Raw genomic sequence first — 24,055 nt, 5'->3', positions numbered from 1 at the left:
CGTTTAGCTTGTTTGATTGCCTTGCGGAGTGAATAACTACACTGTTTATATTCTGCCATATTACCAGTCGCCTTGCCATTGTTAAATGCGGTGGTTCACGCTTTCAGTTTCGCGCGAATGCTACCATCTATCCACGGTTTCAGGTTAGGGTAGGTTTTATACACTTCCTTATGAACTCAGTCACCGTATCCATGTATGCATCTAGATACATTTTGCACGCTACCCGCAACATATCCCAATCCACGTGATCAAAACAATTCTGAAGCGTGGATTCCGATTGGTCAGACCAGCGTTGAAACGTACAAAGCACAGGCACTTCCTGTTTTGAGTTTCTGCCTATAGGACTGGAGGAGCAAGATGGAGTCGTGTTTAGGTTTGCTGAAAGGAGGGCGGGGGAGGGCCTTGTTAGCATCCCGGAAGTTTGAATAACAATGGTCGAGAGTCTTAGTAGCGCGAGGAGGAGGAGAATTCTCTTGGGAGATAATATGGTCGGCATTTAATTGTGAGGTATTCTAGGTTGGGTGAACAAAATGACTTTAGTTCCGGTTTGTTCCTAGAATTATACCATGAGTTGTTCATCTTGAACCACACCCCCCCACCCTTCTGCTTCCCGGAGAGATATTTATTCCTGTCTGCGCGAAGTACTGAGAGTCCTGCTGGCTTTACTGACTCTGACAGAGTATCCCGAGAGAGCCATGTTTCCGTGAAACAAAGTATGTTACAAGCCTCAATATCTCTCTGGAAAGAAATCCTTGCTCTAAGGTCATCAGCTTTCTTATCCAAAGAATGAACATTAGCGAGTAATATACTCGGAAGCGGTGGGTGGTGTACGCGCCAAATAATTCGAACCAGCAGGCCGCCACGAGTGCCTCTCCTCCACCGGTGATGTTTTGGGTCGGCCTCCTGAATGAGTTCAATTGCTCTCGGAAGAGTGAACAAAGGATCTGCTCCAGGGAAGTCGTATTCCCGGTCATAATGCTGGTAGTCCTGGGAGTTACCGCCGCTCTAATATCCAATAGTTCTTCCCAGCTGTATTTAATGACACAAAACATTTTCTGGACTAATAATGTAAAAAATAGTACATAAAAAAACAAAATACCGCAAAGTTTTCTAAGAGCTAGTCCGCGATGCTGCCAACTCCGTCAGCACCATCGACACATCCTGCACCAGGTTTTACACCATACCCTGTTCCAGGTAAACCCTACTTACCTGCGGGACAAAGCATGCCGTATCCAGTTCCAGCAACACCAGGCTTCCATCCAGGTTTAGCCGTATCCCAGTCCAGATGCACATTATCCTGCCCCGGGACAGATGGCACCCTCCCCGGAGCCTGCTCCACCACCTGGCATGGATAAGCTGATTGCCTCATCATATATAAGTATCAAGTACTCATGGCCCACCTGAAATTACAGAGTGCAGTCCAGCTCACTAAGGCCTACATGGACAACACGAGACCTACAGGACAAGTATGGTCAGTACTGTCTATCCACTCTGGTAGGCATGCTCAGGACCCTTGAGGGGCAGAACGGCTATGAGCTCAGATGTGGATCCAACATCGACCGGCTCTTGAGCAAGAAGCCACAGAGCTACCAGGATGAATTCATTGAGTACTGCTTCGATCGTGGCATCCTCAGGACTGGCACGGACCAGACGTACACCCAGCACAACTTGTCAGCCTGGTTGCAGAAGAAATCCCAGGCTAGGCGCATATTAAGCAGAGCCGCAGCCCTCTATCAATGTGATATGCTTAAGCCATTCAAGAAAGACCACCATGACTTCACGAGACAGAAGGAGAAATCTGCTTAAATCTTTTTCAACGCAAGTGGAGATCCAAACACCAAGGAGCCTGCTCAATCCAAGGAGAAATCCAAACCCAAGCCATACTGTCCCCAAGAACCCTTTCTCAACTCATGTAAAGAGTTCAAGAAGCGTAACACAGGACAGATTTTCAAGTGGAGAAGTAAAGAATGGAGAAAAAAAAGCTGAACGATCCCACAAAGCTGATGCTTGCACCCTCAGACGACCTTGCAAGACATGTAAAGAGCAGCACCTAACGATCTTTCATGACACCATACAGGAAAACCAGAAAAGCAGGCTCATGGTGAGTGTCCCTAAGACCAAGGTATACTTGGAGAGTCCCAACCGATCACAGAAAGTAATGCTAAAGTTCATGAAGGTCTTACTTCACAACGGAGACCGAGCCCTGGAGACATTCACTGTGCTCGACGATGTTCATCACCCGTTTCTTATGATGTGTTACAAATGACAATTTGTATGATATGTTATGAATTTGCAAAACGTACAATATGTTAAGAATTTGCAAAACGTATGATATGTTACAAATTCTAGCTAGGTGGCTAACGTTAGTTAGCTCGCTAACATTAGCTAGGCTAGGGGTTTAGGAGTTAGGTTAAAGAGTTAAGGTTAGGGGAAGGGTTAAGGTTAGGGTTAGGGTTAGCTAACATGCTAAGTAGGCACAAAGTAGCTAAAAAGTAGTAAGTAGTTGAATTAGCTAAAATTCTAAAGTTGTCCATGATAAAATGTAACTCAAAACCTTTGGGTTGCTAGATGTTTGCGATATACACCCACCCATCATTTTTACTTAACCATACCAAACATATCATACTAAATCGAGTGTCTGAGATTTATGAATAGAATAATACGAAACGCTCTGAGACCGGGCTGGTTTGTTTTGTATTTTGATTGGTCCCTGAATCCATAGGTGGATTCACACCGGTGTTCCTCAATCGTTCCATTTATTGGAAGTTTAGTAGTCAACAGCTCGTTTTTTTATCAATACATTGCTCTAGTGTTAGGCAATTATATGGCAGTGCTTCCTCGAGACTGCAGTGTCGTCACTTGTTTCCACAGCCACAAAGTAATAAACCTCGCCTATGGAGGGATGTACTGCTTGGAATCTTTACCTACGATAGAAATAAGCTGAAACATTTTTATGTAATTAATTTCATAATTCTTTTGGCCAAATTTCATATTCACAAGTGTAAATTTACAAACAAAAAAACACATTTTCTTACCTTACAAAAAAAAAATTCGTACCTTACAAAAAGAAATTGAACTGTATTTTAAGACAATTAAATACTCTACTAACAAAAAAACGGTTACAATTATAAGTGTATGTATGTCCCTTAAGGTGTAATGTGATATTGTACCCCCTAGCCCCGCTCCTAGCCCAATTGTCCATTGTATATTATTCATATATACTTGTGCTCCCACATGTACTTCCTGTATTGATTTGTTGTTAATAAAAAATATATTTAAAAAATTAAATAAACCTCGCCTATTTCTACAATGTATCTTCTTAAAATGTTATTTTAAACCTAACCACACTGCATAACTTATGCCTAACTCTAACCTTAAAATAAGACCAAATAGCTAATTTTAGTTTTCATTAATATTTAGACTTTGTGGCTGTGGTAACTGGTGGAAACCAGATTGAAGAGGGAGAAACGAAACTGAAAGTGCTTGCATTGACGGGAATAGAATCTCGATTGACTCATGTTGATTTAACTATTTGCACTGTACTCTTCCGTGTGCTTTTCTACGTGACTCGGGACTTCGATGTGACCAGGCATTTCGTGCATATCTCTGATCAACCTCATCGATGGCCGCTGACAAAGATGCCAACATCAGTCTGATTGAGGACCTCAGGCCTAGGCTGCGGAAACTCATTGAAATCGAGTTTGTACTGGATCACCTGAACTTCTTAGACAATGACAACAAGGACTTGATCCGAACTAAGGCGAGAAAAGAGAGCAATCTAAAGGCAGTGGATCTACTTATTGATACAATCATCAGGATCCGGCCACTTCCGAAAGGTTGGTTCAGGGAGTTTGTGGATGCACTGTCAGCTGGGGGTTGTAAACATGCTGCCACCTACGTGGAGGATAGCCCTCCATGTCCTGCTCTGGAGGCAGAGAATGACAACTGCGTCAGACTAATTGAACTTCTGTCGCCAAGTCTTTTGGGGATGAAGACTACTGATGTTTGCTGGGACTGTTTTTCGAAAGGTATTCTCACCATAGAGGACCGTGAAATTGTAAGTAGTTGTATGTGCGTCATCCGGGTTTGGCCGGGGTAGGCCGTCATTGTAAATAGGAATTTGTTCATAACTGACTTGCCTGGTTAAATAAAAAAACGTTTTTTAATTTATTTTTTAACTCTTATTAAATCAGATTATTAATGATGACCTAAATGTACAAGAAGGGTGCAATTTCGGCTCGCAATCAGGGCATTCCTGCATGGCAATATTCTGGATATCCCCTGATTGTCTGTGCGATTTAAAATGTGGGTCAAAAAGGAAATAACAGTATGATCTGCGTTTTTAACTAGCTGTGAACAGAATGAACAGAAACAGATATATAATAAATATGCTATACACGAGATAAATACACAGGCCCGAATAGATATTTGTAAAGTATGATCTGCAAAGCCAATCCGGGCCTAGAGAGACTGCATGGCTAGAGCGTGCACAGGGGTGAGACATATGGCTATTGGTCTGACTGGCTGAAGCCATGAGCTGGAGGTGATATTAATCTCTCATGTGAAGGCGAGAAAGGGTGAGGTTTGGTGGGAGTCAGTCAGCGCAGCTCCAGTCACACATAAACAACAGCAAAACATGCAGGGGGATTCTGTAACAAGAGTGTTATGGCTGGGGGTGGTGGATGGACATAATCCCATGGCTCTGGTCCAAAGGTTTGTTTTAACCCTATCCCAACCCCATATCTTAACCATTTGGAATGAGTGCCCGAAACTGAATATTTTAACCCTATCCCAGACCTTGACCCTTACCTTAACCATTCGGAATGAGTGCCTCAATTTAACCCTTAAAATTTTACATTTTGAGAAATGGAAACGATAGAGTGCAGCAGGAGCAACAATCCCATTACTCTGGATCAGAAGGTTTCGTGTTCGATCCCAGTCGTGGACACTGGTTTTAATTTTTATATTAGTGTTTTGGTATTTTTTTTAAATCTATTTGACCTTTGGGAGAAATTAAATGATACAGAGGAGCAGGAGCAAGAAAAACACTTCGAAATTTGACTTTTGGAGAATGTGGATGAATGTCTAATTCTGCAGTGAGACCTTGTTGAGCTACCGGTGTTGCCCCCACTACCCTCCTGCTGTGTACCAGTGTCCTTCTAGAGATAACTATCTAGCTAGCTAACACACAGTGTCCTTCGCTCCCACCAGGAGGACACTGGTACACAGCTAGCTAGGACACTGATAGACCGTGTCCTTCGCCTCCCAAAAACTCAGAATGTATTATTTGTTTCCATTTTCACCCACATTTTAATAGCATAGACAATCAGAGAAAATCCTTTTTGAGCGTGGTATATTTGTCAGTGCCAGAAAGAGAATGGCAAAAAATCGTCAAGATGACATGCGGGCCCCAAACAGGCAAATAATGGTGCAGTGTACAACGGTGTACAGAACGGCATCTCTGAATGCACAACGCTTCGGGCCTTATCACGGGTGGGCTATTGCAGCAGACGACCACACCGGAGTCGACTAAAAACAAGAAGCGTGGGCAGCTATCACCAACACTGGACAGTTGAGGAGTGGAAAAAGATTGCCTGGTCCAAGGAAACCCGGTTCCTGTTGCGTCATGCTGATGGCAGTCAGGATTTGGCCTAAGCAGCAGGAGTCCATGGCCCCATCCTGCCTGGTGTCAATGGTACAGACTGGTGGCGTAATGGTGTGGGGAATGTTTTCCTAGCACACGTTACATCCCTTGATGACAATTCAGCAATGTTTTACTGTCCCGAAGAATTAACGCTGTTCTGGGGGCAAAGGGGAATACATCCCGGTACTAGATGGGTGTACCTAATAAACTGTCCGCTTAGTGTATTTATGTAATATATCTCTGGACCAGATGAGGGCAGACTAATACCACTAACTGCACTGCAGCTTTGATGTGAGTACATAACGCTTACATTAGCCTATTTTTAACCCATTCTATTTCTGTTTTAGATTTTAGCTGAATGTCAAAACCGAGGAAATATGGGTGGTGCTCGTGAACTGCTCAGGAGAATCGTGAGATTCCCGCCCGGATGGTTCTCCACCTTCTTGAAGGCCTTACAGGACACTGAACACAAGGACCTGTATAAAGAATTGACAGGGGAGTCACCTGGTGATAACTTTATAGGTAAGAATGTATAGATTGCCCATACATTGTCCTTCATGCTAGCCTAAGCCATGCTCCTTTGAACTTGAATAGTAGCTTTGAATAAGTTGTAAATATTGACTAGCCTATCCACGTCTTTTTCTCATCATGTTATAATTTATAACATGACCAATACACCAGATGAGCCAGGTGTCCTGATGGCTGTGAATGAAGCTCCAGGGAATGTGGATCCCATGGTGGAGGAGGGTCCTGTAGAAGCAGTGGGGAAATCTTTTCTCCCAGAGCAGGAGACATTGGATAGCAGTGTGACCAGCATACATCTGGATGAACCTTCAGAGGCTGACTCAGAAATTGCAGGTGCAATATAACACAGTCATACCCTTTTACTGACCTTTACAGCATTGATCATGAGAGTCAAGGTTGTAGTGCTGGGCCTTTTGTTCATAAAGCGTCTCATAGTAGGAGTGCTGATCTGGGGTCAGTTTTGCATTTTAGATTGTAATTAATGGACACGGGCGACACGCCTGTTCATAGGTCAGCACTCCTCCTCTGAGACGCTTTATGAACATGGGCCCCGGTTGGATATTCAACCTTTAAGGATAAATAAGTAGAGTGCTAGAGGAAGGTGCATTGGAGACACATTTTTGAAACACTGAAGCAGTACTAGTTCAAAGCATTAAATTCAGTTGAAGTCGGAAGTTTACAGTGCCGTGCGAAAGTATTCGGCCCCCTTGAACTTTGCGACCTTTTGCCACATTTCAGGCTTCAAACATAAAGATATAAAACTGTATTTTTTTGTGAAGAATCAACAACAAGTGGGACACAATCATGAAGTGGAATGACATTTATTGGATATTTCAAACTTTTTTAACAAATCAAAAACTGAAAAATTGTGTGTCAGTGCAGCAAACTCTCCAGAAGTTCAGTGAGGATCTCTGAATGATCCAATGTTGACCTAAATGACTAATGATGATAAATACAATCCACCTGTGTGTAATCAAGTCTCCGTATAAATGCACCTGCACTGTGATAGTCTCAGAGGTCCGTTAAAAGCGCAGAGAGCATCATGAAGAACAAGGAACACACCAGGCAGGTCCGAGATACTGTTGTGAAGAAGTTTAAAGCCGGATTTGGATACAAAAAGATTTCCCAAGCTTTAAACATCCCAAGGAGCACTGTGCAAGCGATAATATTGAAATGGAAGGAGTATCAGACCACTGCAAATCTACCAAGACCTGGCCGTCCCTCTAAACTTTCAGCTCATACAAGGAGAAGACTGATCAGAGATGCAGCCAAGAGGCCCATGATCACTCTGGATGAACTGCAGAGATCTACAGCTGAGGTGGGAGACTCTGTCCATAGGACAACAATCAGTCGTATATTGTACAAATCTGGCCTTTATGGAAGAGTGGCAAGAAGAAAGCCATTTCTTAAAGATATCCATAAAAAGTGTCGTTTAAAGTTTGCCACAAGCCACCTGGGAGACACAGCAAACATGTGGAAGAAGGTGCTCTGGTCAGATGAAACCAAAATTGAACTTTTTGGCAACAATGCAAAACGTTATGTTTGGCGTAAAAGCAACACAGCTCATCACCCTGAACACACTATCCCCACTGTCATACATGGTGGTGGTGGCAGCATCATGGTTTGGGCCTGCTTTTCTTCAGCAGGGACAGGGAAGATGGTTAAAATTGATGGGAAGATGGATGGAGCCAAATACAGGACCATTCTGGAAGAAAACCTGATGGAGTCTGCAAAAGTCCTGAGACTGGGACGGAGATTTGTCTTCCAACAAGACAATGATCCAAAATATAAAGCAAAATCTACAATGGAATGGTTCAAAAATAAACATATCCAGGTGTTAGAATGGCCAAGTCAAAGTCCAGACCTGAATCCAATCGAGAATCTGTGGAAAGAACTGAAAACTGCTGTTCACAAATGCTCTCCATCCAACCTCACTGAGCTCGAGCTGTTTTGCAAGGAGGAATGGGAAAAAAAATTGGTCTCTCGATGTGCAAAACTGATAGAGACATACCCCAAGCGACTTACAGCTGTAATCGCAGCAAAAGGTGGCGCTACAAAGTATTAACTTAAGTGGGCTGAATAATTTTGCACGCCCAATTTTTCAGTTTTTGATTTGTTAAAAAAGTTTGAAATATCCAATAAATGTCGTTCCACTTCATGATTGTGTCCCACTTGTTGTTGATTCTTCACACAAAAAATACAGTTTTATATCTTCATGTTTGAAGCCTGAAATGTGGCAAAAGGTCGCAAAGTTCAAGGGGGCCGAATACTTTCGCAAGGCACTGTACATACGCTTAGGTTGGAGTCATTAAAACTCGTTTTTCAACCACTCCACACATTTCTTGTTTTACAAACTACTATTATTCTAACATTTCACATTCTTAAAATAAAGTGGTGATCCTAACTGACCTAAGACGGGGAATTTTTACTAGGATTAAGTGTCAGGAATTGTGAAAAACTTGAGTTCAGATGTATTTGGCTACGGTGTATGTAAACTTCCGACTTCAACTGTACAGTATTTATACTGAACAAAAATATAAACACAACATGCAACAATTTTACTGAGTTATAGTTCATAGAAGGAAATCAATCAATTGAAATAAATAAATTATGCCCTAATTTATGGATTTCACATGACTGGGCTAGGGTGCAGCCATGGGTGTGCCTGCAAGGGCATAGGCCCACCCACTTGGGAGCCAGGCCCAGCCAATCAGAAAGAGATTTTTCCCCACAAAAGGGCTTTATTACAGACAGAAATACTTCTCAGTTTCATCAGCTGTCCAGGTTGCTGGTCTCAGACGATACTGCAGGTGAAGAAGCCAGATGTGGCGGTCCTGGGCTGGCATGGTTACATGTGCTTGTGAGGCCAGTTGGACATACTGCCAAATTCTCTAAAATGATGTTGGAGGCGGCTTATGTTAGAGAAATTAACATTAAATTCTCTGGAAACAGCTCTGGTGGACATTCCTGCAGTCAGCATGCTCCCTCAACTTGAGACATCCGTGTCATTGTGTTGTGTGACAAAACTGCACATTTTAGAGTGGCCTTTTATTGTCCCCAGCACAATGTGCACCTGTGTAATCATCATACTGTTTAATCAGCTTCTTGATATGCCGCATCTGTCAGGTGGATAGATTATCTTGGTAAAGGAGAAATGCTTATTAACAGGGATGTAAACCAATTTGTGAACAAAATTAGAGACAAATAAGCTTTTTGTGCGTATAGAAAATATCTGGGATCTTTTATTTCAGCTCATTAAACATGTGACCAATACTTTACATGTTGCATTTATATTTTGTGCAGTACAAAATCTGGGTAAACAAATGTTAACACATTAAGCTGAAATTTTCACATTGAGATGGATGACTTTAACCTTTGAAAATTATTAACACGCCAGTTGTGTAAATAATTATTGTTTGATATTTTTAGACCTATATAGTGGCACAGAAGAACCAATGGAAAATGGGAAACCGGAAAATAGCTTGGATCTCTCAATGTCAGGTAATATTTAATTCACCCTTGTCCTGTTCTGTTTCATATTGTTACGGCTTTCTTCCGTTGAAAGAGAGTCAGACCAAAATGCAGCGTGGTAAGTTAGATACATATTTAATGAAGAAGAAAAAACAAACAAACAAAACAACAAACGTGAAAGACTGTTTAGGTTATCTTGTGCTAACACACACACACACACACACACACACACACACACACACACACACACACACACACACACACACACACACACACACACACACACACACACACACACACACACACACAGTGAAACCCGGGCTACCTAAATATGGTTCCCAATCAGAGACAACGATAATCACCTGACTCTGATTGAGAACCGCCTCAGGCAGCCATAGACAACCCTACTCAGCCACAATCCCAACACCTACTAAAACCCCAATACAAAAACACAACACAAAATAAACCCATGTCACACCCTGGCCTGACCAAATAAATATATAAACACAAAATACTAAGACCAGGGCGTGACACATATGCAGCAATTTTTGGAAAATAGCTCAACCCCTAATCATTCTTTGACCAAAAGTTAGAAACTGTATCTGACATTACCTTAGAAAATAATGCAGTTGGATTACATGTTAGATTCATAGCATAAGCTCTTTTTAAAACAGTTTGAACTATTGCGAGTCATCAGTCAATCACAAATATTGTCCTACTGTACTCCTCCACCATGTACAAAATGGGGAACCATCAAAGTCACACTTGAAGGGCCATCCCTCACTCTAGTCTGCAGTTTTGGACTAAGTTAGCAGCACTTGTACTTTGTCCTTTAGCATTAATCTTGAAATGATAATGGTGGAATCAGTTGAACACTTTTGGGAATGAGTGATTGAATGCTGGAACTATATAGGAGAAGGAGAGGGCGCTTGCAAAGCTTGCTCAAATGAAGGCCAAATGTGCAATGAAATCCGGTCTGCTATTTCGTTCATACGTTTACCTCAAGTTCCTCACTCAGTCAAATTTCCTGAAAAGTTGTTGTTTCTTCTCAACCTGCTGTGATGTTAGTCTTATGTTGCATCATGTCCTCGTGACATTCTCTGAAAGCTCTCTTCATCGTTTTATGGGTTTAAAACATTCCATAATATCTGTCAGGACCTCGACCAATCGCATTTCAGAACCAGGTGCTGCGCTGATGAATAATACAGATCCCTAAAAATAATTAGATTCATTTGTAATTCTAGTAAAGGTATAATAAGCATTGTTGCTTGTAATTTAGTTAACCTTTTGAATATGATAGAATGAAAGGAACTTTCTATTGGTTTTTCCATTTGGAGGAGAATCCATAGTTTGGGTGAGAGAGAAATGGAATGAGAGACAAGTTTGAATGGAAGAGTTCCCTAGAGCCTATCCTTTTTGGCTCAGAGAGTATGTTCCACGTGTATCATGACAAGCCACACAGGTTAAAGAGGACGGAGCATAGCCAAAGCTCCCAATTGCAAACACATGCTATTTAGAGTCCATATAGGGACTAAAGGAAGAGTTGGATGTTGTTACATGGTTATGATTCAGTAATATGCCAAGGCAATATCATCAAGGCAAAGGGTGGCTACTTTGAATAATCTAAAATATATTTTGATTTAACACTTTTTTTGGTTCCATATTTATTTCATAGTTTTGATGTCATCACTATTATTCTACAATGTAAGAAATGGTCAAATAAAGAAAAACCCTGGAATGAGTAGGTACTGGTACTGTATGTTAGACAGTGATGCCTTGGGTTGCCACATGTTTCACACGCTTGAAATCAATTTAAGTATGAAGGAATTTGCCCTTTTAGAGGCAACACTTTTAGTTTTCTCACCTCACATAAAAAAAGGTGACTGATTAGTTCACTTTAATAGGCTTTTTATAAATCAGCCAATTGATATTTATGCCATGATTCCGCCACAAGGGGTCTGTGACATCATGATGATGATGCGGAGTGATGAGTCATGGGACGTCAATGTTACGTGGCAGGTGAGCTAGCAGGAGGCCTCGGCCTGTTGAAGCCTAACACACCGACGCGGACAGCTCCTGTCACTCAAACCAGCCTCTGATGACACCACTGTGTGCCTGTTTGTATTGCCTTTAGTTTGAGTTACTCTCAATCTTGCTTGCATTACTCTGCTATCGAGACCGTGAGTCACCATATTCAGCCACATGTTGGGGATTTTTTATTTATTTAGCTAATCTGGAAGTTGGGCAGAATGCCTGATGTGAGCAGATCCAATACATATGGGGATCTGGTGCGTTTCCATAAACCAGTTGCATGTGTGTTCTGCGGCTTAAAGAAGACATTGGGAGTACTTCATTAAAATACAGTATATTGTATTCTGCTTTCTCCATCAGGCGGAAAAACACTCTGTGTGGGATTCATATCTTATTGACATGGCATTAACCATGGTGGAATCTCCTCTCTAATAAGTCTGGGATTTGCTGATAAAAGACCAGGAGACCACAACGTTCACTGTCCTATTTCCTGTTGAGTTTAGGACACCATATCTCTCCGTTGGTTTTTGTTGCTGCCGGAGTCCAATTTAATAATGCTAGTTGAGACGAGACCTCTAACATACAATGTATGCGTAGAGAGATTAAAATGTTTTCCTTGTAGTTATACATGGAAGCACACCTGCTTTTCCCATAACATAGACTATCCAGGTGAAAGCTATGATCCCCTTTTATATGTCACTTGTTAAATCCACTTCAATCAATGTTGGTGTAGGTGAGATAAAGAAGGATTTTCAGGGTGCTGATGTGGACAACAATTTTGATATGAACCTCGGTCCTCTGCTCTAACAGGCTGCATTGCCCCTGCTGCTGAAAGCCCCCCAAAAGCTGTCATTGTTCTTCGAGATTATCAGATGGACGTGGCCAGGCCCGCCTTGGAGGGAAAAAACATCATCATATGCCTCCCGACAGGAAGTGGTAAAACCAGAGTTGCTGTCTATATTACCAAAGAACATCTGGACAGCAGGAGGAAAGAGGGCCGACCAGGGAAAGTGGTCGTCTTGGTGAACAAGGTACTCCAGTTTCCCATACAATGTCCCATGCACACAACCTGTCTGTACTGTATGTGTGTGTATTGTAACCTACTGTAGCTAGGCCTATAGAGATCACAAAGAAAGCTGCTAGCACAGTACAGTACTGGGCATGACACAGTCTCTACTCTTCACAAATAATGACCTTTAAGAGTAATAGAATACACCACTTTACAACATTTCAGTTTGGCACAGACATTCCCATGTTCTTTTTCTATATTGGAAAGACCATTGTCATATCACATCTAGCACGGTTCACATGTAGGGTATGCTGGTACTCATTTTGGATGCCGGTACTGTTAATATTTAAGTGCGGGAGCTTCACAATACTTTTGAGCTAATATTATATGAGGTGCATGAAGCCCAGCAGTAGAAAAATGTAGGTCCCCGTACTCAGCTCCAGTAAGCTCCTGCCCAAGTCGAGCACTGCATATAAACGACGCACACCCCTACAAGTGTGACTGTGTTATGGAGTTACTTAGTGTTCTTTTTCTCAGCATCTAAAATGTACATCCCGATCCAATTTGAGAAATGAATTCAATAAAACACACAACATGATATGCATCTTCATTGAAGTAGAAATCACTTTTCTAGTGCTATTTTTGGCAGGAAAGTGAGTACCTCCACAAACTCAAAAACACTGAATATGTAATCTTGTTTGCACGCATTATTGTAACACACGTCCAATTTGTCAGTCATTTTTAAAAATGAACTCTGTTCATAAGTTGTTGTACTTTCAAACATAAAGAACTGTGCATATGCACCAGCTAAGTGCATACTGACAGTGAGAAATACAGTATAGCTTTCTTTTTAGAGGCAGACCCTCGCATATTGAATGTGAGTAACCTCTAGTCTTTCTAATAATGATATGTTCTCCTTCAGGTGCCCCTGGTCGAGCAGCATTACTCCACAGAGTTCTGGAAGTTCCTTAAAAACAAATACAAAGTTGAGAGGGTCAGTGGGGACTCCCAGCTCAAAATCTCCTTCACAGACATTGTCCAGAAAAACGATATTGTCATCTGTACAGCCCAGCTTCTGGAGAACTACTTGGAAAGGTCTCACAGTGGAGATGACGATGGGATTCAACTTTCAGGTTTGGCATCATTTTCTTGAATTGAGTTTCCTAATCACTAAATCTGGGATGGGAGTAATGTTAATGGGGAACGTATCTGCAGTAAGCTGGGCATGTTTATGTAAAACTTTGACCGTGGGTTTTTATCTCCGCCTTAGTCCAAAGTCAGTTTGCTGGCCACAGCTATGGACATTAGCGAGGTTTCGAATTGGAAAGTAAACAGGACGTGTCTCCTCTGAGAATTAATTTGACAGGTTCTTGTCAGTCAGTTGCTTCCGGCTCTCCTGCTTGCTCTTGCTGGCACTCGCCAGTCCAAGGTGGAATTTCCCTCGGTGTAACATATGCTGTTTGTTGAAACGCCTGAGAGGGTTAGTTTTTTTTATTCTTCTGGTGCTTTCCAGGCCACACGTCTGTTCAAGCCATCAGTGTGTGGCTGATCAAATTCACATGAGAGCCTCTGTCACTGCATCAGACTGAATGTTCCACTCCAGACTCTTATGCCCTCTGGGGAAGGGAATTATAGCACTTCTGTTTTGAAGTTGTATTTGTGGATGTTCATACCTCGTCACATGTCTCCCAGTGCTGTGAAATACACATTTAAACCTTTCTGAGAAATGGACTCTAGCGACACAGCAGTCAGGCAGTGTGGTGGAAAATGCATCGTAGACTTCCTAGAAAAGTAGTGGTTAGTGTGGGAGGGCCTCAGACATAGAGCCAGACCAGGGAGGGTGTAATTTGTGGGTGTCAATAAGCCACTTAAGTATATTTACAGCACTAGCATTATGGGAGATCAAACAAAGGGAATGTTGAAATCAGGTAGTAAAGCTACAGCCAACTATTGTTCCTAGGAGCCCTACAGCAATGTAACCAGACCCACGGCACAATGTAATGGAGGAGGAGACAAAGTGATCAGCAGACCAATCTGGCCTGGGTGGAAGCTTTTCTACGGTCTATGAGGGTCAGATGGTTTTAGGTGGTTGAATGAGTAACAGCAGGAACGTTTGCAATTTGAAATGTACACCAGCTGTCTCCTATATCCATTATATGACACGTTCTTACGTTAAACCAATATGTTTCATTTTGTCTTCCAACAATCACATTGAGTGTATTTGCTCCTTGTTTCCGCCGTGTAGATTTGTCACTGATTGTGATCGATGAGTGCCACCACACACAGAAGGGAGGAGTCTATAACCACATCATGATCCGCTACCTCAAGCAGAAGCACAAGAACGCTAAGTTAAAGAAAGAGCAGAAGGATACAGTGGCCATCCCACAGATCCTAGGCTTGACCGCCTCACCCGGCGTCGGGGGAGCCAAGAAAATTGATAAAGCAGAAGAGCACATTCTACGAGTAAATACCATACACTACTACTAGGCTACACCTCTTTCTCATTCTCTCTCTAGACACACACCCTCATCATTCTCATTCTTGCCCTTCCTCTTTTCATTAGGCACTTTCCTCCCTCCCTGTCAAGCCCCACCCGCCTTTTGTCCCTCCCTCATTCAGTGCTCACCCCTGCTCAGCCAAGCTGCTTCCAATGTTCCACATGGCCTCCGCACTCCAGGCAGCCGTAAACCTCACCATGCCTTTTTTAACCATGCCTACGTTGGGCTCCTGAGTGGCGCAGCGGTCTAAGGCACTGCATCTCGGTGCAAGAGGCGTCACTACAGACACCCTGGTTCGAATCCAGGCTGGATCACAACCAGGCCGTGATTGGGAGTCCCATAGCGCGGCGCGCAATTGGCCTAGCGTCGTCCTCGTTTGGTCGGGGTAGGCCGTCATTGTAAATAAGAATTTGTTCTTAATGACTTGCCGAGCGTTCAAAAATAAATAAAACCTTTTTTCACCACACAGGAAAGAATTGGAAACAGCTTTTGGTTTTAACTCTCAATGGGTCACACTGAAGTGGTGATGCAAAGTAATGTTATTGTTATTTTATTTGAATATACTCAGTGGTGTAAAGTACTTAAGTAGTACTTTAAAGTATTTTTTACTTAAGTTGTTTTTTGGGGGTGTCTATACTTTACTATTTATATTTTTGACAACTTCTACTCCATTCTTGTGCTTTTTACTCCGTACATTTTCCCTGGCAGCCAAAAGTACTCTTTACATTTTGAACGCTTAGCAGGACAGGAAAATGGTCCAATCCATTCACTTATTAAGAGACCATCCCCGGTCATCCCTACTGCCTCTGATCTGGCGGACTCACTAAACATATGTGCTTTTCTACTAAGGTATCTTTACTTTTACTTAAGTATGACAATTGGGTACTTTTTCCACCACTGAATATACTGTGTGATTGATTAATAGAACACTACTTTGGAAGTACAGTATTGCATTGCTAAGCTTTGTGACTGTATTACAGAGGACAGATGGTTTCTAATAAAACCTCATGGTATTTGTTTTGATGTTTTTGCTCATTGGTTCAATTCATGTTCTGTCTTTTGTAGATCTGCGCAAACTTGGACGCATACAAAATAATGACGGGGAACCTTGGGGAAAACAAAAAAGAACCGCACAAAAAAATTGCCACTGCCGAAGAGAGAAAAGAGGTACTCTTTAAAAAAATAAAAAAATTGTGGATTTTCATGAAATAATATATATACATTATCCTGAGTTTTTGAAGTGTGTAAATGTATTTATGTGCTTACATCTGTTTAATTATCTCTTGTCAGGATCCCTTTGGCGATGTTCTCAAAGGAGTCATGAATGCCATTCACATCCATGCTGAACTGAACCCTACCTGTGACCTAGGCACCCAGAACTATGAGCAGTGGGTGGTCCAGAAAGAACAAAATGGTGAGGGAACACATTTATTTTCATATTCTTTTGTACTGGAGGGCTACTAATAAGAGGCGTAATCTAAATATATTTCAACCGTTCTCTATACCAAGTGTCAGAGCTGAATAAATAGACACCCTATTATACCCCAACAGTATACTGAACAAAAATATAAATGCAGCATGTAAAGTGTTGGTCCCATGTTTCATGAGCTGAAATAAAAGATCCCAGAAACTTTCCAGACGCACAAAAAGCGTATTTCTCTCGAATTTTGTGCACTCGTTTGTTTACATCCCTGTTAGTGAGCATTTCTCCGATGCCAAGACAGTCCTTCCACCTGACAGGTGTGGCATATCAAGAAGCGGATTAAACAGCATGATTATTACACAGGTGCACCTTGTGCTGTGGGCAATAAAAAGGTCACTTAAAATTAGCATTTTTGTCATATAACACAATGCCACAGATGTCTCAAGTTTTGAGGGAGCAAGACAATTGGCATGTTGACTGCAGGAATGTCCACCAGAGCTGTTGCCAGAGAATTCAATGTTAATTTCTCTACCATAAAACGTTGTTTTAGAGAATTTGTCAGTACGTCCAACCGATCTCACAACCACCGACCACGTGTAACTATGCCAGTCCAGGACCTCCACAGCGGGCTTCTTTACCTGCGTTTGAAACCAGCCACCCGGACAGCTGATGAAACTGAGTTTGTACAACCAAATAATTTTTGCACAAACTGTCAGAAACCATCTCGGGGAATCTCATCTGCTGGCTCATCGTCCTCACCAGGGTCTTGACCTGACTGCAGTTCTGTGTCGTAACGAGATCCTGAGGCCCATTGTCGTGCCATTCATCCACCGTCAATAACTCATGTTTCATCATGATAATCCACATCCCATGTCGCAAGGACACAATTCCTGGAAGCATAAAATGTTGTTGTTCTTCCATGCCCAGCATGCTCACAAGACATGTTACACATTGAGCGTGTTTGGGATGCTCTGGATCGACTTGTACGACAGTGTGTTCCAGTTCCCAGAATATCCAGAAACTTCGCACAGCCAATGAAGAGGAGTGGGACAACATTCCACAGGCCACAATCAACAGCCTGATCAACTCTATGTGAAGGAGATGTGTCGCACTACATGAGGCAAAGGGTGGTCACACCAGATACTGACTAGATTTCTGATCCACAACCTTTTTTAAGGTATCTGTGACTAACAGATACATATCTGTATTCCCAGTCGTGAAATCTATAGATGTGGGCCTAATTTATTTATTTAAATTGACTGATTTGCTTATATGAACTGTAACTCAGTAAAATATTTGAATTTGTTGCATGTTGAATTTATACACTGCTCAACATTTTTTAGGGGGCACTAAAATAACACATCCTAGATCTGAATGAATGAAATATTCTTATTAAATACTTTTTTCTCTACATAGTTGAATGTGCTGACAACAAAATCACACAAATTATCAATGGAAATCAAATGTATCAACCCATGGAGGTCTGGATTTGGAGTCACACTCAAAATTAAAGTGGAAAACCACACTACAGGCTGATCCAACTTTGATGTAATGTCCTTAAAACAAGTCAAAATGAGGCTCAGTAGTGTGTGTGGCCTCCACGTGCCTGTATGACCTTCCTACAACACCTGGGCATGCTCCTAATGAGGTGGCGGATGGTCTCCTGAGGGATCTCCTCCCAGATCTGGACTAAAGCATCCGCCAACTCCTGGACAGTCTGTGGTGCAACGTGGCGTTGGTGGATGGAGCGAGACATGATGTCCCAGATGTGCTCAATTGGATTCAGGTCTGGGGAACGGGCGGGCCAGTCCATAGCTTCAATGCCTTCCTCTTGCAGGAACTGCTGACACACTCCAGCCACATAAGGTCTAGCATTGTCTTGCATTAGGAGGAACCCAGGGCCAACCGCACCAGCATATGGTCTCACAAGGGGTCTGAGGATCTCATCTCGGTACCTAATGGCAGTCAGGCTACCTCTGGCGAGCACATGGAGGGCTGTGCGGCCCCCCCAAAGAAATGCCACCCCACACCTTGACTGACCCACCGCCAAACCGGTCATGCTGGAGGATGTTGCAGGCAGCAGAACGTTCTCCACGGTGTCTCCAGACTCTGTCATGTCTGTCACATGTGCTCAGTGTGAACCTGCTTTCATCTGTGAAGAGCACAGGGCCCCAGTGGCGAATTTGCCACTCTTGGTGTTCTCTGGCAAATGCCAAACGTCCTGCACGGTGTTGGGCTGTAAGCACAACCCCCACCTGTGGACGTCGGGCCCTCATACCACCCTCATGGAGTCTGTTTCTGACCGTTTGAGCAGACACATGCACATTTGTGGCCTCCTGGAGATCATTTTGCAGGGCTCTGGCAGTGCTCCTCCTTGCACAAAGGCAGAGGTAGCGGTCCTGCTGCTGGGTTGTTGCCCTCCTACGGCCTCCTCCACATCTCCTGATGTACTGGCCTGTCTCCTGGTAGCGCCTCCATGCTCTGGACACTACGCTGACAGACACAGCAAACCTTCTTGCCACAGCTCGCATTGATGTGCCATCCTGGATGAGCTGCACTACCTGAGCCACTTGTGTGGGTTGTAAGACTCCGTCTCATGCTACCACTAGATTGAAGGCACCGCCAGCATTCAAAAGTGACCAAATCATCAGCCATGAAGCATAGGAACTGAGAAGTGGTCTGTGGTCACCACCTGCAGAACCACTCCTTTATTGGGGGTGTCTTGCTAATTGCCTATAATTTCCACCTGTTGTCTATTCCACAACAGCATGTGAAATGTATTGTCAATCATTGTTGCTTCCTAAGTGGACAGTTTGATTTCACAGAAGTGTGATTGACTTGGAGTTACATTGTGTTGTTTAAGTGTTCCCTTTAATTTTTTTGAGCAGTGTCTTTTTGTTCAGTGTACGTTCCTAAGCAACTATCGATGTTTTCCTACAGCTGCAAAAGAGGAGAATCAAAAGGTGCGAGTTTGTGCTGAGCATCTACGGCAGTACAACGAGGCCCTGTACCTAGGCAAAACCATCCGCATGTGGGATGCCTTCAGCTTCCTGGACAAATACTTTGACGAGGAGCTGAAGAAGAAAGTGGCCCCAGAGGACGAGGAGGCCATCATTAAGACTGATACAGAGCGATTCCTTTTCACACTCTTTAAAGGTAGCTTATTGTACATCTAATGTTTTTAGTACTTTGTAATGTACTAAACTACATAGATATCTGGGAGTTTATTTTTCACGGCTTTCTTCAAAATCTACTTTCTTGCAGATAGCAAAGTGAAACTGCAGGAGTTGGCTAAGCTTCCCCAGTATGAAAATAATAGCCTAGCTAAGCTGAGAACCAAAATCCTGCATGAGTTTACATCTAGAGAAAAGGCTAGAGGGATCATTTTCACGAAAACCCGTCGCAGTGCCATCGCATTAGCTCAATGGGTTCAGGAAAACTCCAAGTTCGAGGAGGTCGGAGTAAAAGCTTGCCATGTGATTGGAGGAGGAGGCCAGAGTGTCGTGAAACCAATGACCGCTGTGAGTGCACGGTTTCACATTTTACAAAGGCTGGCTGTCAGCCAAGTCTGCTTTTTATACTTAAATAGATCACTTTGAAAACATTCACTGTGAAAATGTACTTAAGTGGATGACAGTAGTATTACATCAAATTAGTTCATCTTTGTTTGACTAATGCACAGTGTCATACATCCTCTTCTGTGTAAAGTTGTGCTTAATTACATTGTATTGAATAATATATTTTGCCCACGTTTGTGTTTCTCAGGCAGAACAAAGGGATGTTTTGAACAAGTTTCAGAATGCGGAGATCAACTTGCTGATTGCAACAACAGTGGCTGAAGAGGGTCTGGACATAGCAGCATGTAACTTTGTGATACGATATGAGCTTGTGACCAATGAGATCGCTATGATTCAGGTCAGTGATTTAAAGGTTAACTGGCTTTGCCAAAAACATGTCAATATCCACAGTGTCATTATTAACTGAGAACTATGAACTTAGATTCTGTATCGTCTGCTAACTCTTTTGGTATGCGCCAAATAAATAGTATTCACTGGTTAGCAGACGTGTACTCACTGTATAACTCAATCCGCGTTATCATGCTGTTAGCCTGACTTCAAGCACTCACTGCCATGGTTTAATGAGAACATGTTTACTGTGTTTGTGTCTTGTAGGCCCGAGGCAGAGGCAGAGCTGAGGACAGTAGTTATACCTTAGTGGCAGGGGAGGGTTCTGGGGTCGCTGAACGAGAGAGTGTCAACGAGTACCGTGAGAAGATGATGAGCAAAGCTATCGATAAAGTCAAGAAATTAGATCAAGAGGAATATGAAAAGAGGGTAAGTCTCCTCTCAACTCTTAACTGCCAGATTGATATTAAATGAAATATATTTTAAGATTTTGATTTCTTAAACCTAGTTGAGTAACGTCAAAAAAAAAAGAAATGATATACTAATTGCGTTTTAATTGTTTGTTGCAAGATTAAAGAATTCCAGATTCAGGCGATCATGGAGGAAAGAGTGCGAACAACCAAGAAGAAGCAGAAAGGAATGAAAAAGGAGAGCCCGTCCAAAGTGAAGTTCAGTTGTAGAAGCTGCAACAAACCAGTCTGCTCTGGGGAAGATGTTGAAATCATTGAAAATATGCACAGAGTCAACGTAACACCCCAATTTAAGTATGTTCTGCTGCAAACAGCTTCCCTCTTGTCAAAGTAACCCAACCTGTGCAAGTTTGTAGCCTACTATACAGTACACGGTTGTTGGTAAAGATGTATAGTACACACGTTCTAGCATTAGAAAACTAAAAGATATACCCCAAACCCCTATGTTCACATTTTAAAATGCTTGCCCTGAGTCTGCATACAGCCCCTCAACCACAGATGTCAGTTATTATTGAAACCATGTCTGTTCTCTCTCTTTTGCAGGGAACTTTTCATTCAAAGAGAAAACACCTCACTTGTTAAAAGGCTACTGGACTACGAGACCAATTGTTTCATAGCATGCAAAGACTGTGGACAGGTAGGCCTATGCCCTGTCCAAATTCTGTAAAGAGAGAAAGACGTTGGTGTTGACCTATAATAGACAACAATTGACGTTAAAGTTTGAAAGGCACTTGCCAATCTAGCAAGTAAGGAGTATTTTTTTTCTTCGGTTGCCTGAAGATTTGCCTAAAAATGTACATTTGCTTTTTACATGCATTTGCTTACACCTACACATATGGGAGGAATCAGAAAGATCAGTACTGGAATTATTGTATTTTGGTTGTTATCAGTAAAAGATTCTCAGAGCAGGCTCAACTTGTCCGACTGCCATAAAGTGTCTGTCTTTCACTTAAACAATTGGGAGAAACCCAAGTTTCCCAGTTTTAGGCTGCTAGAACACTTAAACAATTGGGAGAAACCCAAGTTTCCCAGTTTTAGGCTGCTAGAATTCTTTCTGTTTGGTTGTTTTCAGAGCAGGCTCAACTTGCGTGACTGCTTAGTTCATTTGCCCAAGGAAATAGGGCAACCCTTAATGTCAATCCCTGAATAGATATTCAAACATTTCAATCTATATCCACTGTAAGTGCATGTTACAAAGCCAACTGTCCACTCACGTCGATTTCTTCCTGCAGAGGTGGGGTTCAATGATGCTCTACCGTGGAATCGAGTGTCCCTGTCTTCACGTCAAGAACTTCCTGGTGACGTATGATGAAAAGAGGAAGAACGTCAACAAGTGGAGCGAGCTGGGTATCCAGTTACCTGCCTTTGACTATGCTGAACACGCTCGATCTGTGGCCGAAAGCTCAGAGGATGAAGAATCAATGTAATAATATGGTTACGACAAGGATTGTTTTTTTTCGAAGAGTAAGAATCAAAACAAATTGCATGCAGCTCCGTGTATCCGTGGTAGTTGGATTGAATAAATCAGCCTTACATTTTCACTTGGAAGTTGCACAAGCTTTTACAATGTGACTTTGCTCATATCTTTTTAATTGCGAAAGCCGTCATTGATGCAGTATGATACGGGGGGGGGGGGTTCAGGTGTCTTACAAGCTGCTGCTTTTAATTGTCATGAATGAATCATTGTATTCAATTTATTGTCAATGGCTATCAGTAAATGTTGAATCAAATGAATAATGTGCTTTTCTGATTGAAAAAAAAGATTGTGGAGAAAACATGACATTACTATGTGCCCTAGACATCTCCATGCTTAATCACTGATTGGGGAAAACGGGTTCAGCAGGAAGAGAGATTACTAGTTGAATATTGTGTGCAAACATTTTCTTTTAAAAACATTTCTAATCTGTGCTCCTAGACGAGCTGTTGTGTCAGACACCGCATACATCATGAATGGGTCAAACTAAAGATGAAATTGAACTTCTCGATACACTTCCTCTCCCTTGGGATCCGCTGGTGTTTTCCCGGACTGTATGGTCCGCACCGGTCAGCACACGTTTGTGTTTAGATCTAACACACTAGACAGGTGTGGGTTTTTTTTGTGTGTGTATTGTCGGTAAATTCACTTTGCCCAATGTCACAGGTGTGACCTGTCCAGGGGTCGTGGTGATGTGGTGATGTGTTGCCCTGGCTACTGTGACTTGATAGTTCAGGGAGTAATAAAAGGAAAGAATATGGGTGTCCACGTGATTACTTTTTTCTTCTTCGTTGTTTAGTTTAATCCTAAATTCATAGCTTTCAAAATATTTCCATAATACAAATGTCTGCCATGTGTGAAGTGTATGAGACAATAAATTGAGCAGGCAATTTGCCTCAATGTGTGTGTTTGCTTTCAAGCCTCTCTGTCACTTGGCACACCCCTGCATGGAATAAACTGTATATACTTTGCAGACATACAAATTAATGTTTATTTATTCACAAAATGACTAGAACTCCACAACTTGCGAATATATTCTATATAATTCCAACGGTTGCCCATGTTCACTGATAATAACTGGACTACTTATGATATGTGGTGAATGGAAAAGCCACCCCGTAAATCTTGGCAAATTCAGCGCCCTTTGAAAGTTATTTGGGCTGCTGACTTCGAGGAGGCATCCCTGACTAGTATGCCTTACAATTTCCAGATTAATAAAGGATGCCAAGTGCAACTTTAATTGGAAGGAGTAACATATACTGTATATATATTTTTTTGTGCTTAAGTTTGGATTTTTCTTCGTTATGTTAAATATTTGACATCCAGAGAGTGTGCGATGAAGTTGACTTGTCATTCCACTAGCGGATGAATGCCTATACAGAATCGGTGCTACTACGGTCAGTAAAACAAATTCACATTAGAAATACATACAAATTGTGTTTTTAAATTCATTTAACGGGAAGCCTCATCAAAATGACCTTGAAAAATACCTCACAAATGTTTTGTTGATAATATATATAAAGAAATCCAGTTTCAGCATTGTGAAGCATCATGTTGCCTTGTCTCGTTTTATGCAGGTATTCATTATCTATAGGAGAATAAGAC

At 42.1% G+C, this 24,055-nt stretch overlaps 1 protein-coding gene across 2 annotated transcripts; it reads left to right on the top strand.

Annotated features, from left to right (window-relative positions):
• Window positions 1–3,442: 3,442 nt before the first annotated feature.
• ifih1 (interferon induced with helicase C domain 1) lies at window positions 3,443–23,354 on the top strand. Of its 2 annotated transcripts, none has more exons than XM_020461263.2 (16): window positions 3,443–4,057; window positions 5,992–6,166; window positions 6,326–6,502; window positions 9,599–9,670; window positions 12,482–12,702; window positions 13,603–13,813; window positions 14,926–15,143; window positions 16,244–16,345; window positions 16,469–16,592; window positions 19,542–19,757; window positions 19,866–20,122; window positions 20,367–20,516; window positions 20,774–20,935; window positions 21,077–21,270; window positions 21,520–21,613; window positions 22,209–23,354. In XM_020461263.2, the coding sequence occupies exons 1-16, from the start codon at window positions 3,623–3,625 to the stop codon at window positions 22,401–22,403; spliced, it is 3,003 nt and encodes a 1,000-aa protein (XP_020316852.1). In that variant the 5' UTR covers window positions 3,443–3,622; the 3' UTR covers window positions 22,404–23,354. The 2 variants fall into 2 exon arrangements, with proteins under 2 accessions (XP_020316852.1, XP_020316853.1); XM_020461264.2 differs by having other exon boundaries at window positions 3,444–3,836.
• The last annotated feature ends 701 nt before the right edge of the window (window positions 23,355–24,055 follow it).

This window comes from Oncorhynchus kisutch, linkage group LG26 (genome assembly GCF_002021735.2).
Source record: "Oncorhynchus kisutch isolate 150728-3 linkage group LG26, Okis_V2, whole genome shotgun sequence".
Classification (NCBI taxonomy): Eukaryota; Metazoa; Chordata; class Actinopteri; order Salmoniformes; family Salmonidae; genus Oncorhynchus; species Oncorhynchus kisutch.
This window is presented reverse-complemented; position numbering and strand designations above follow the sequence as displayed.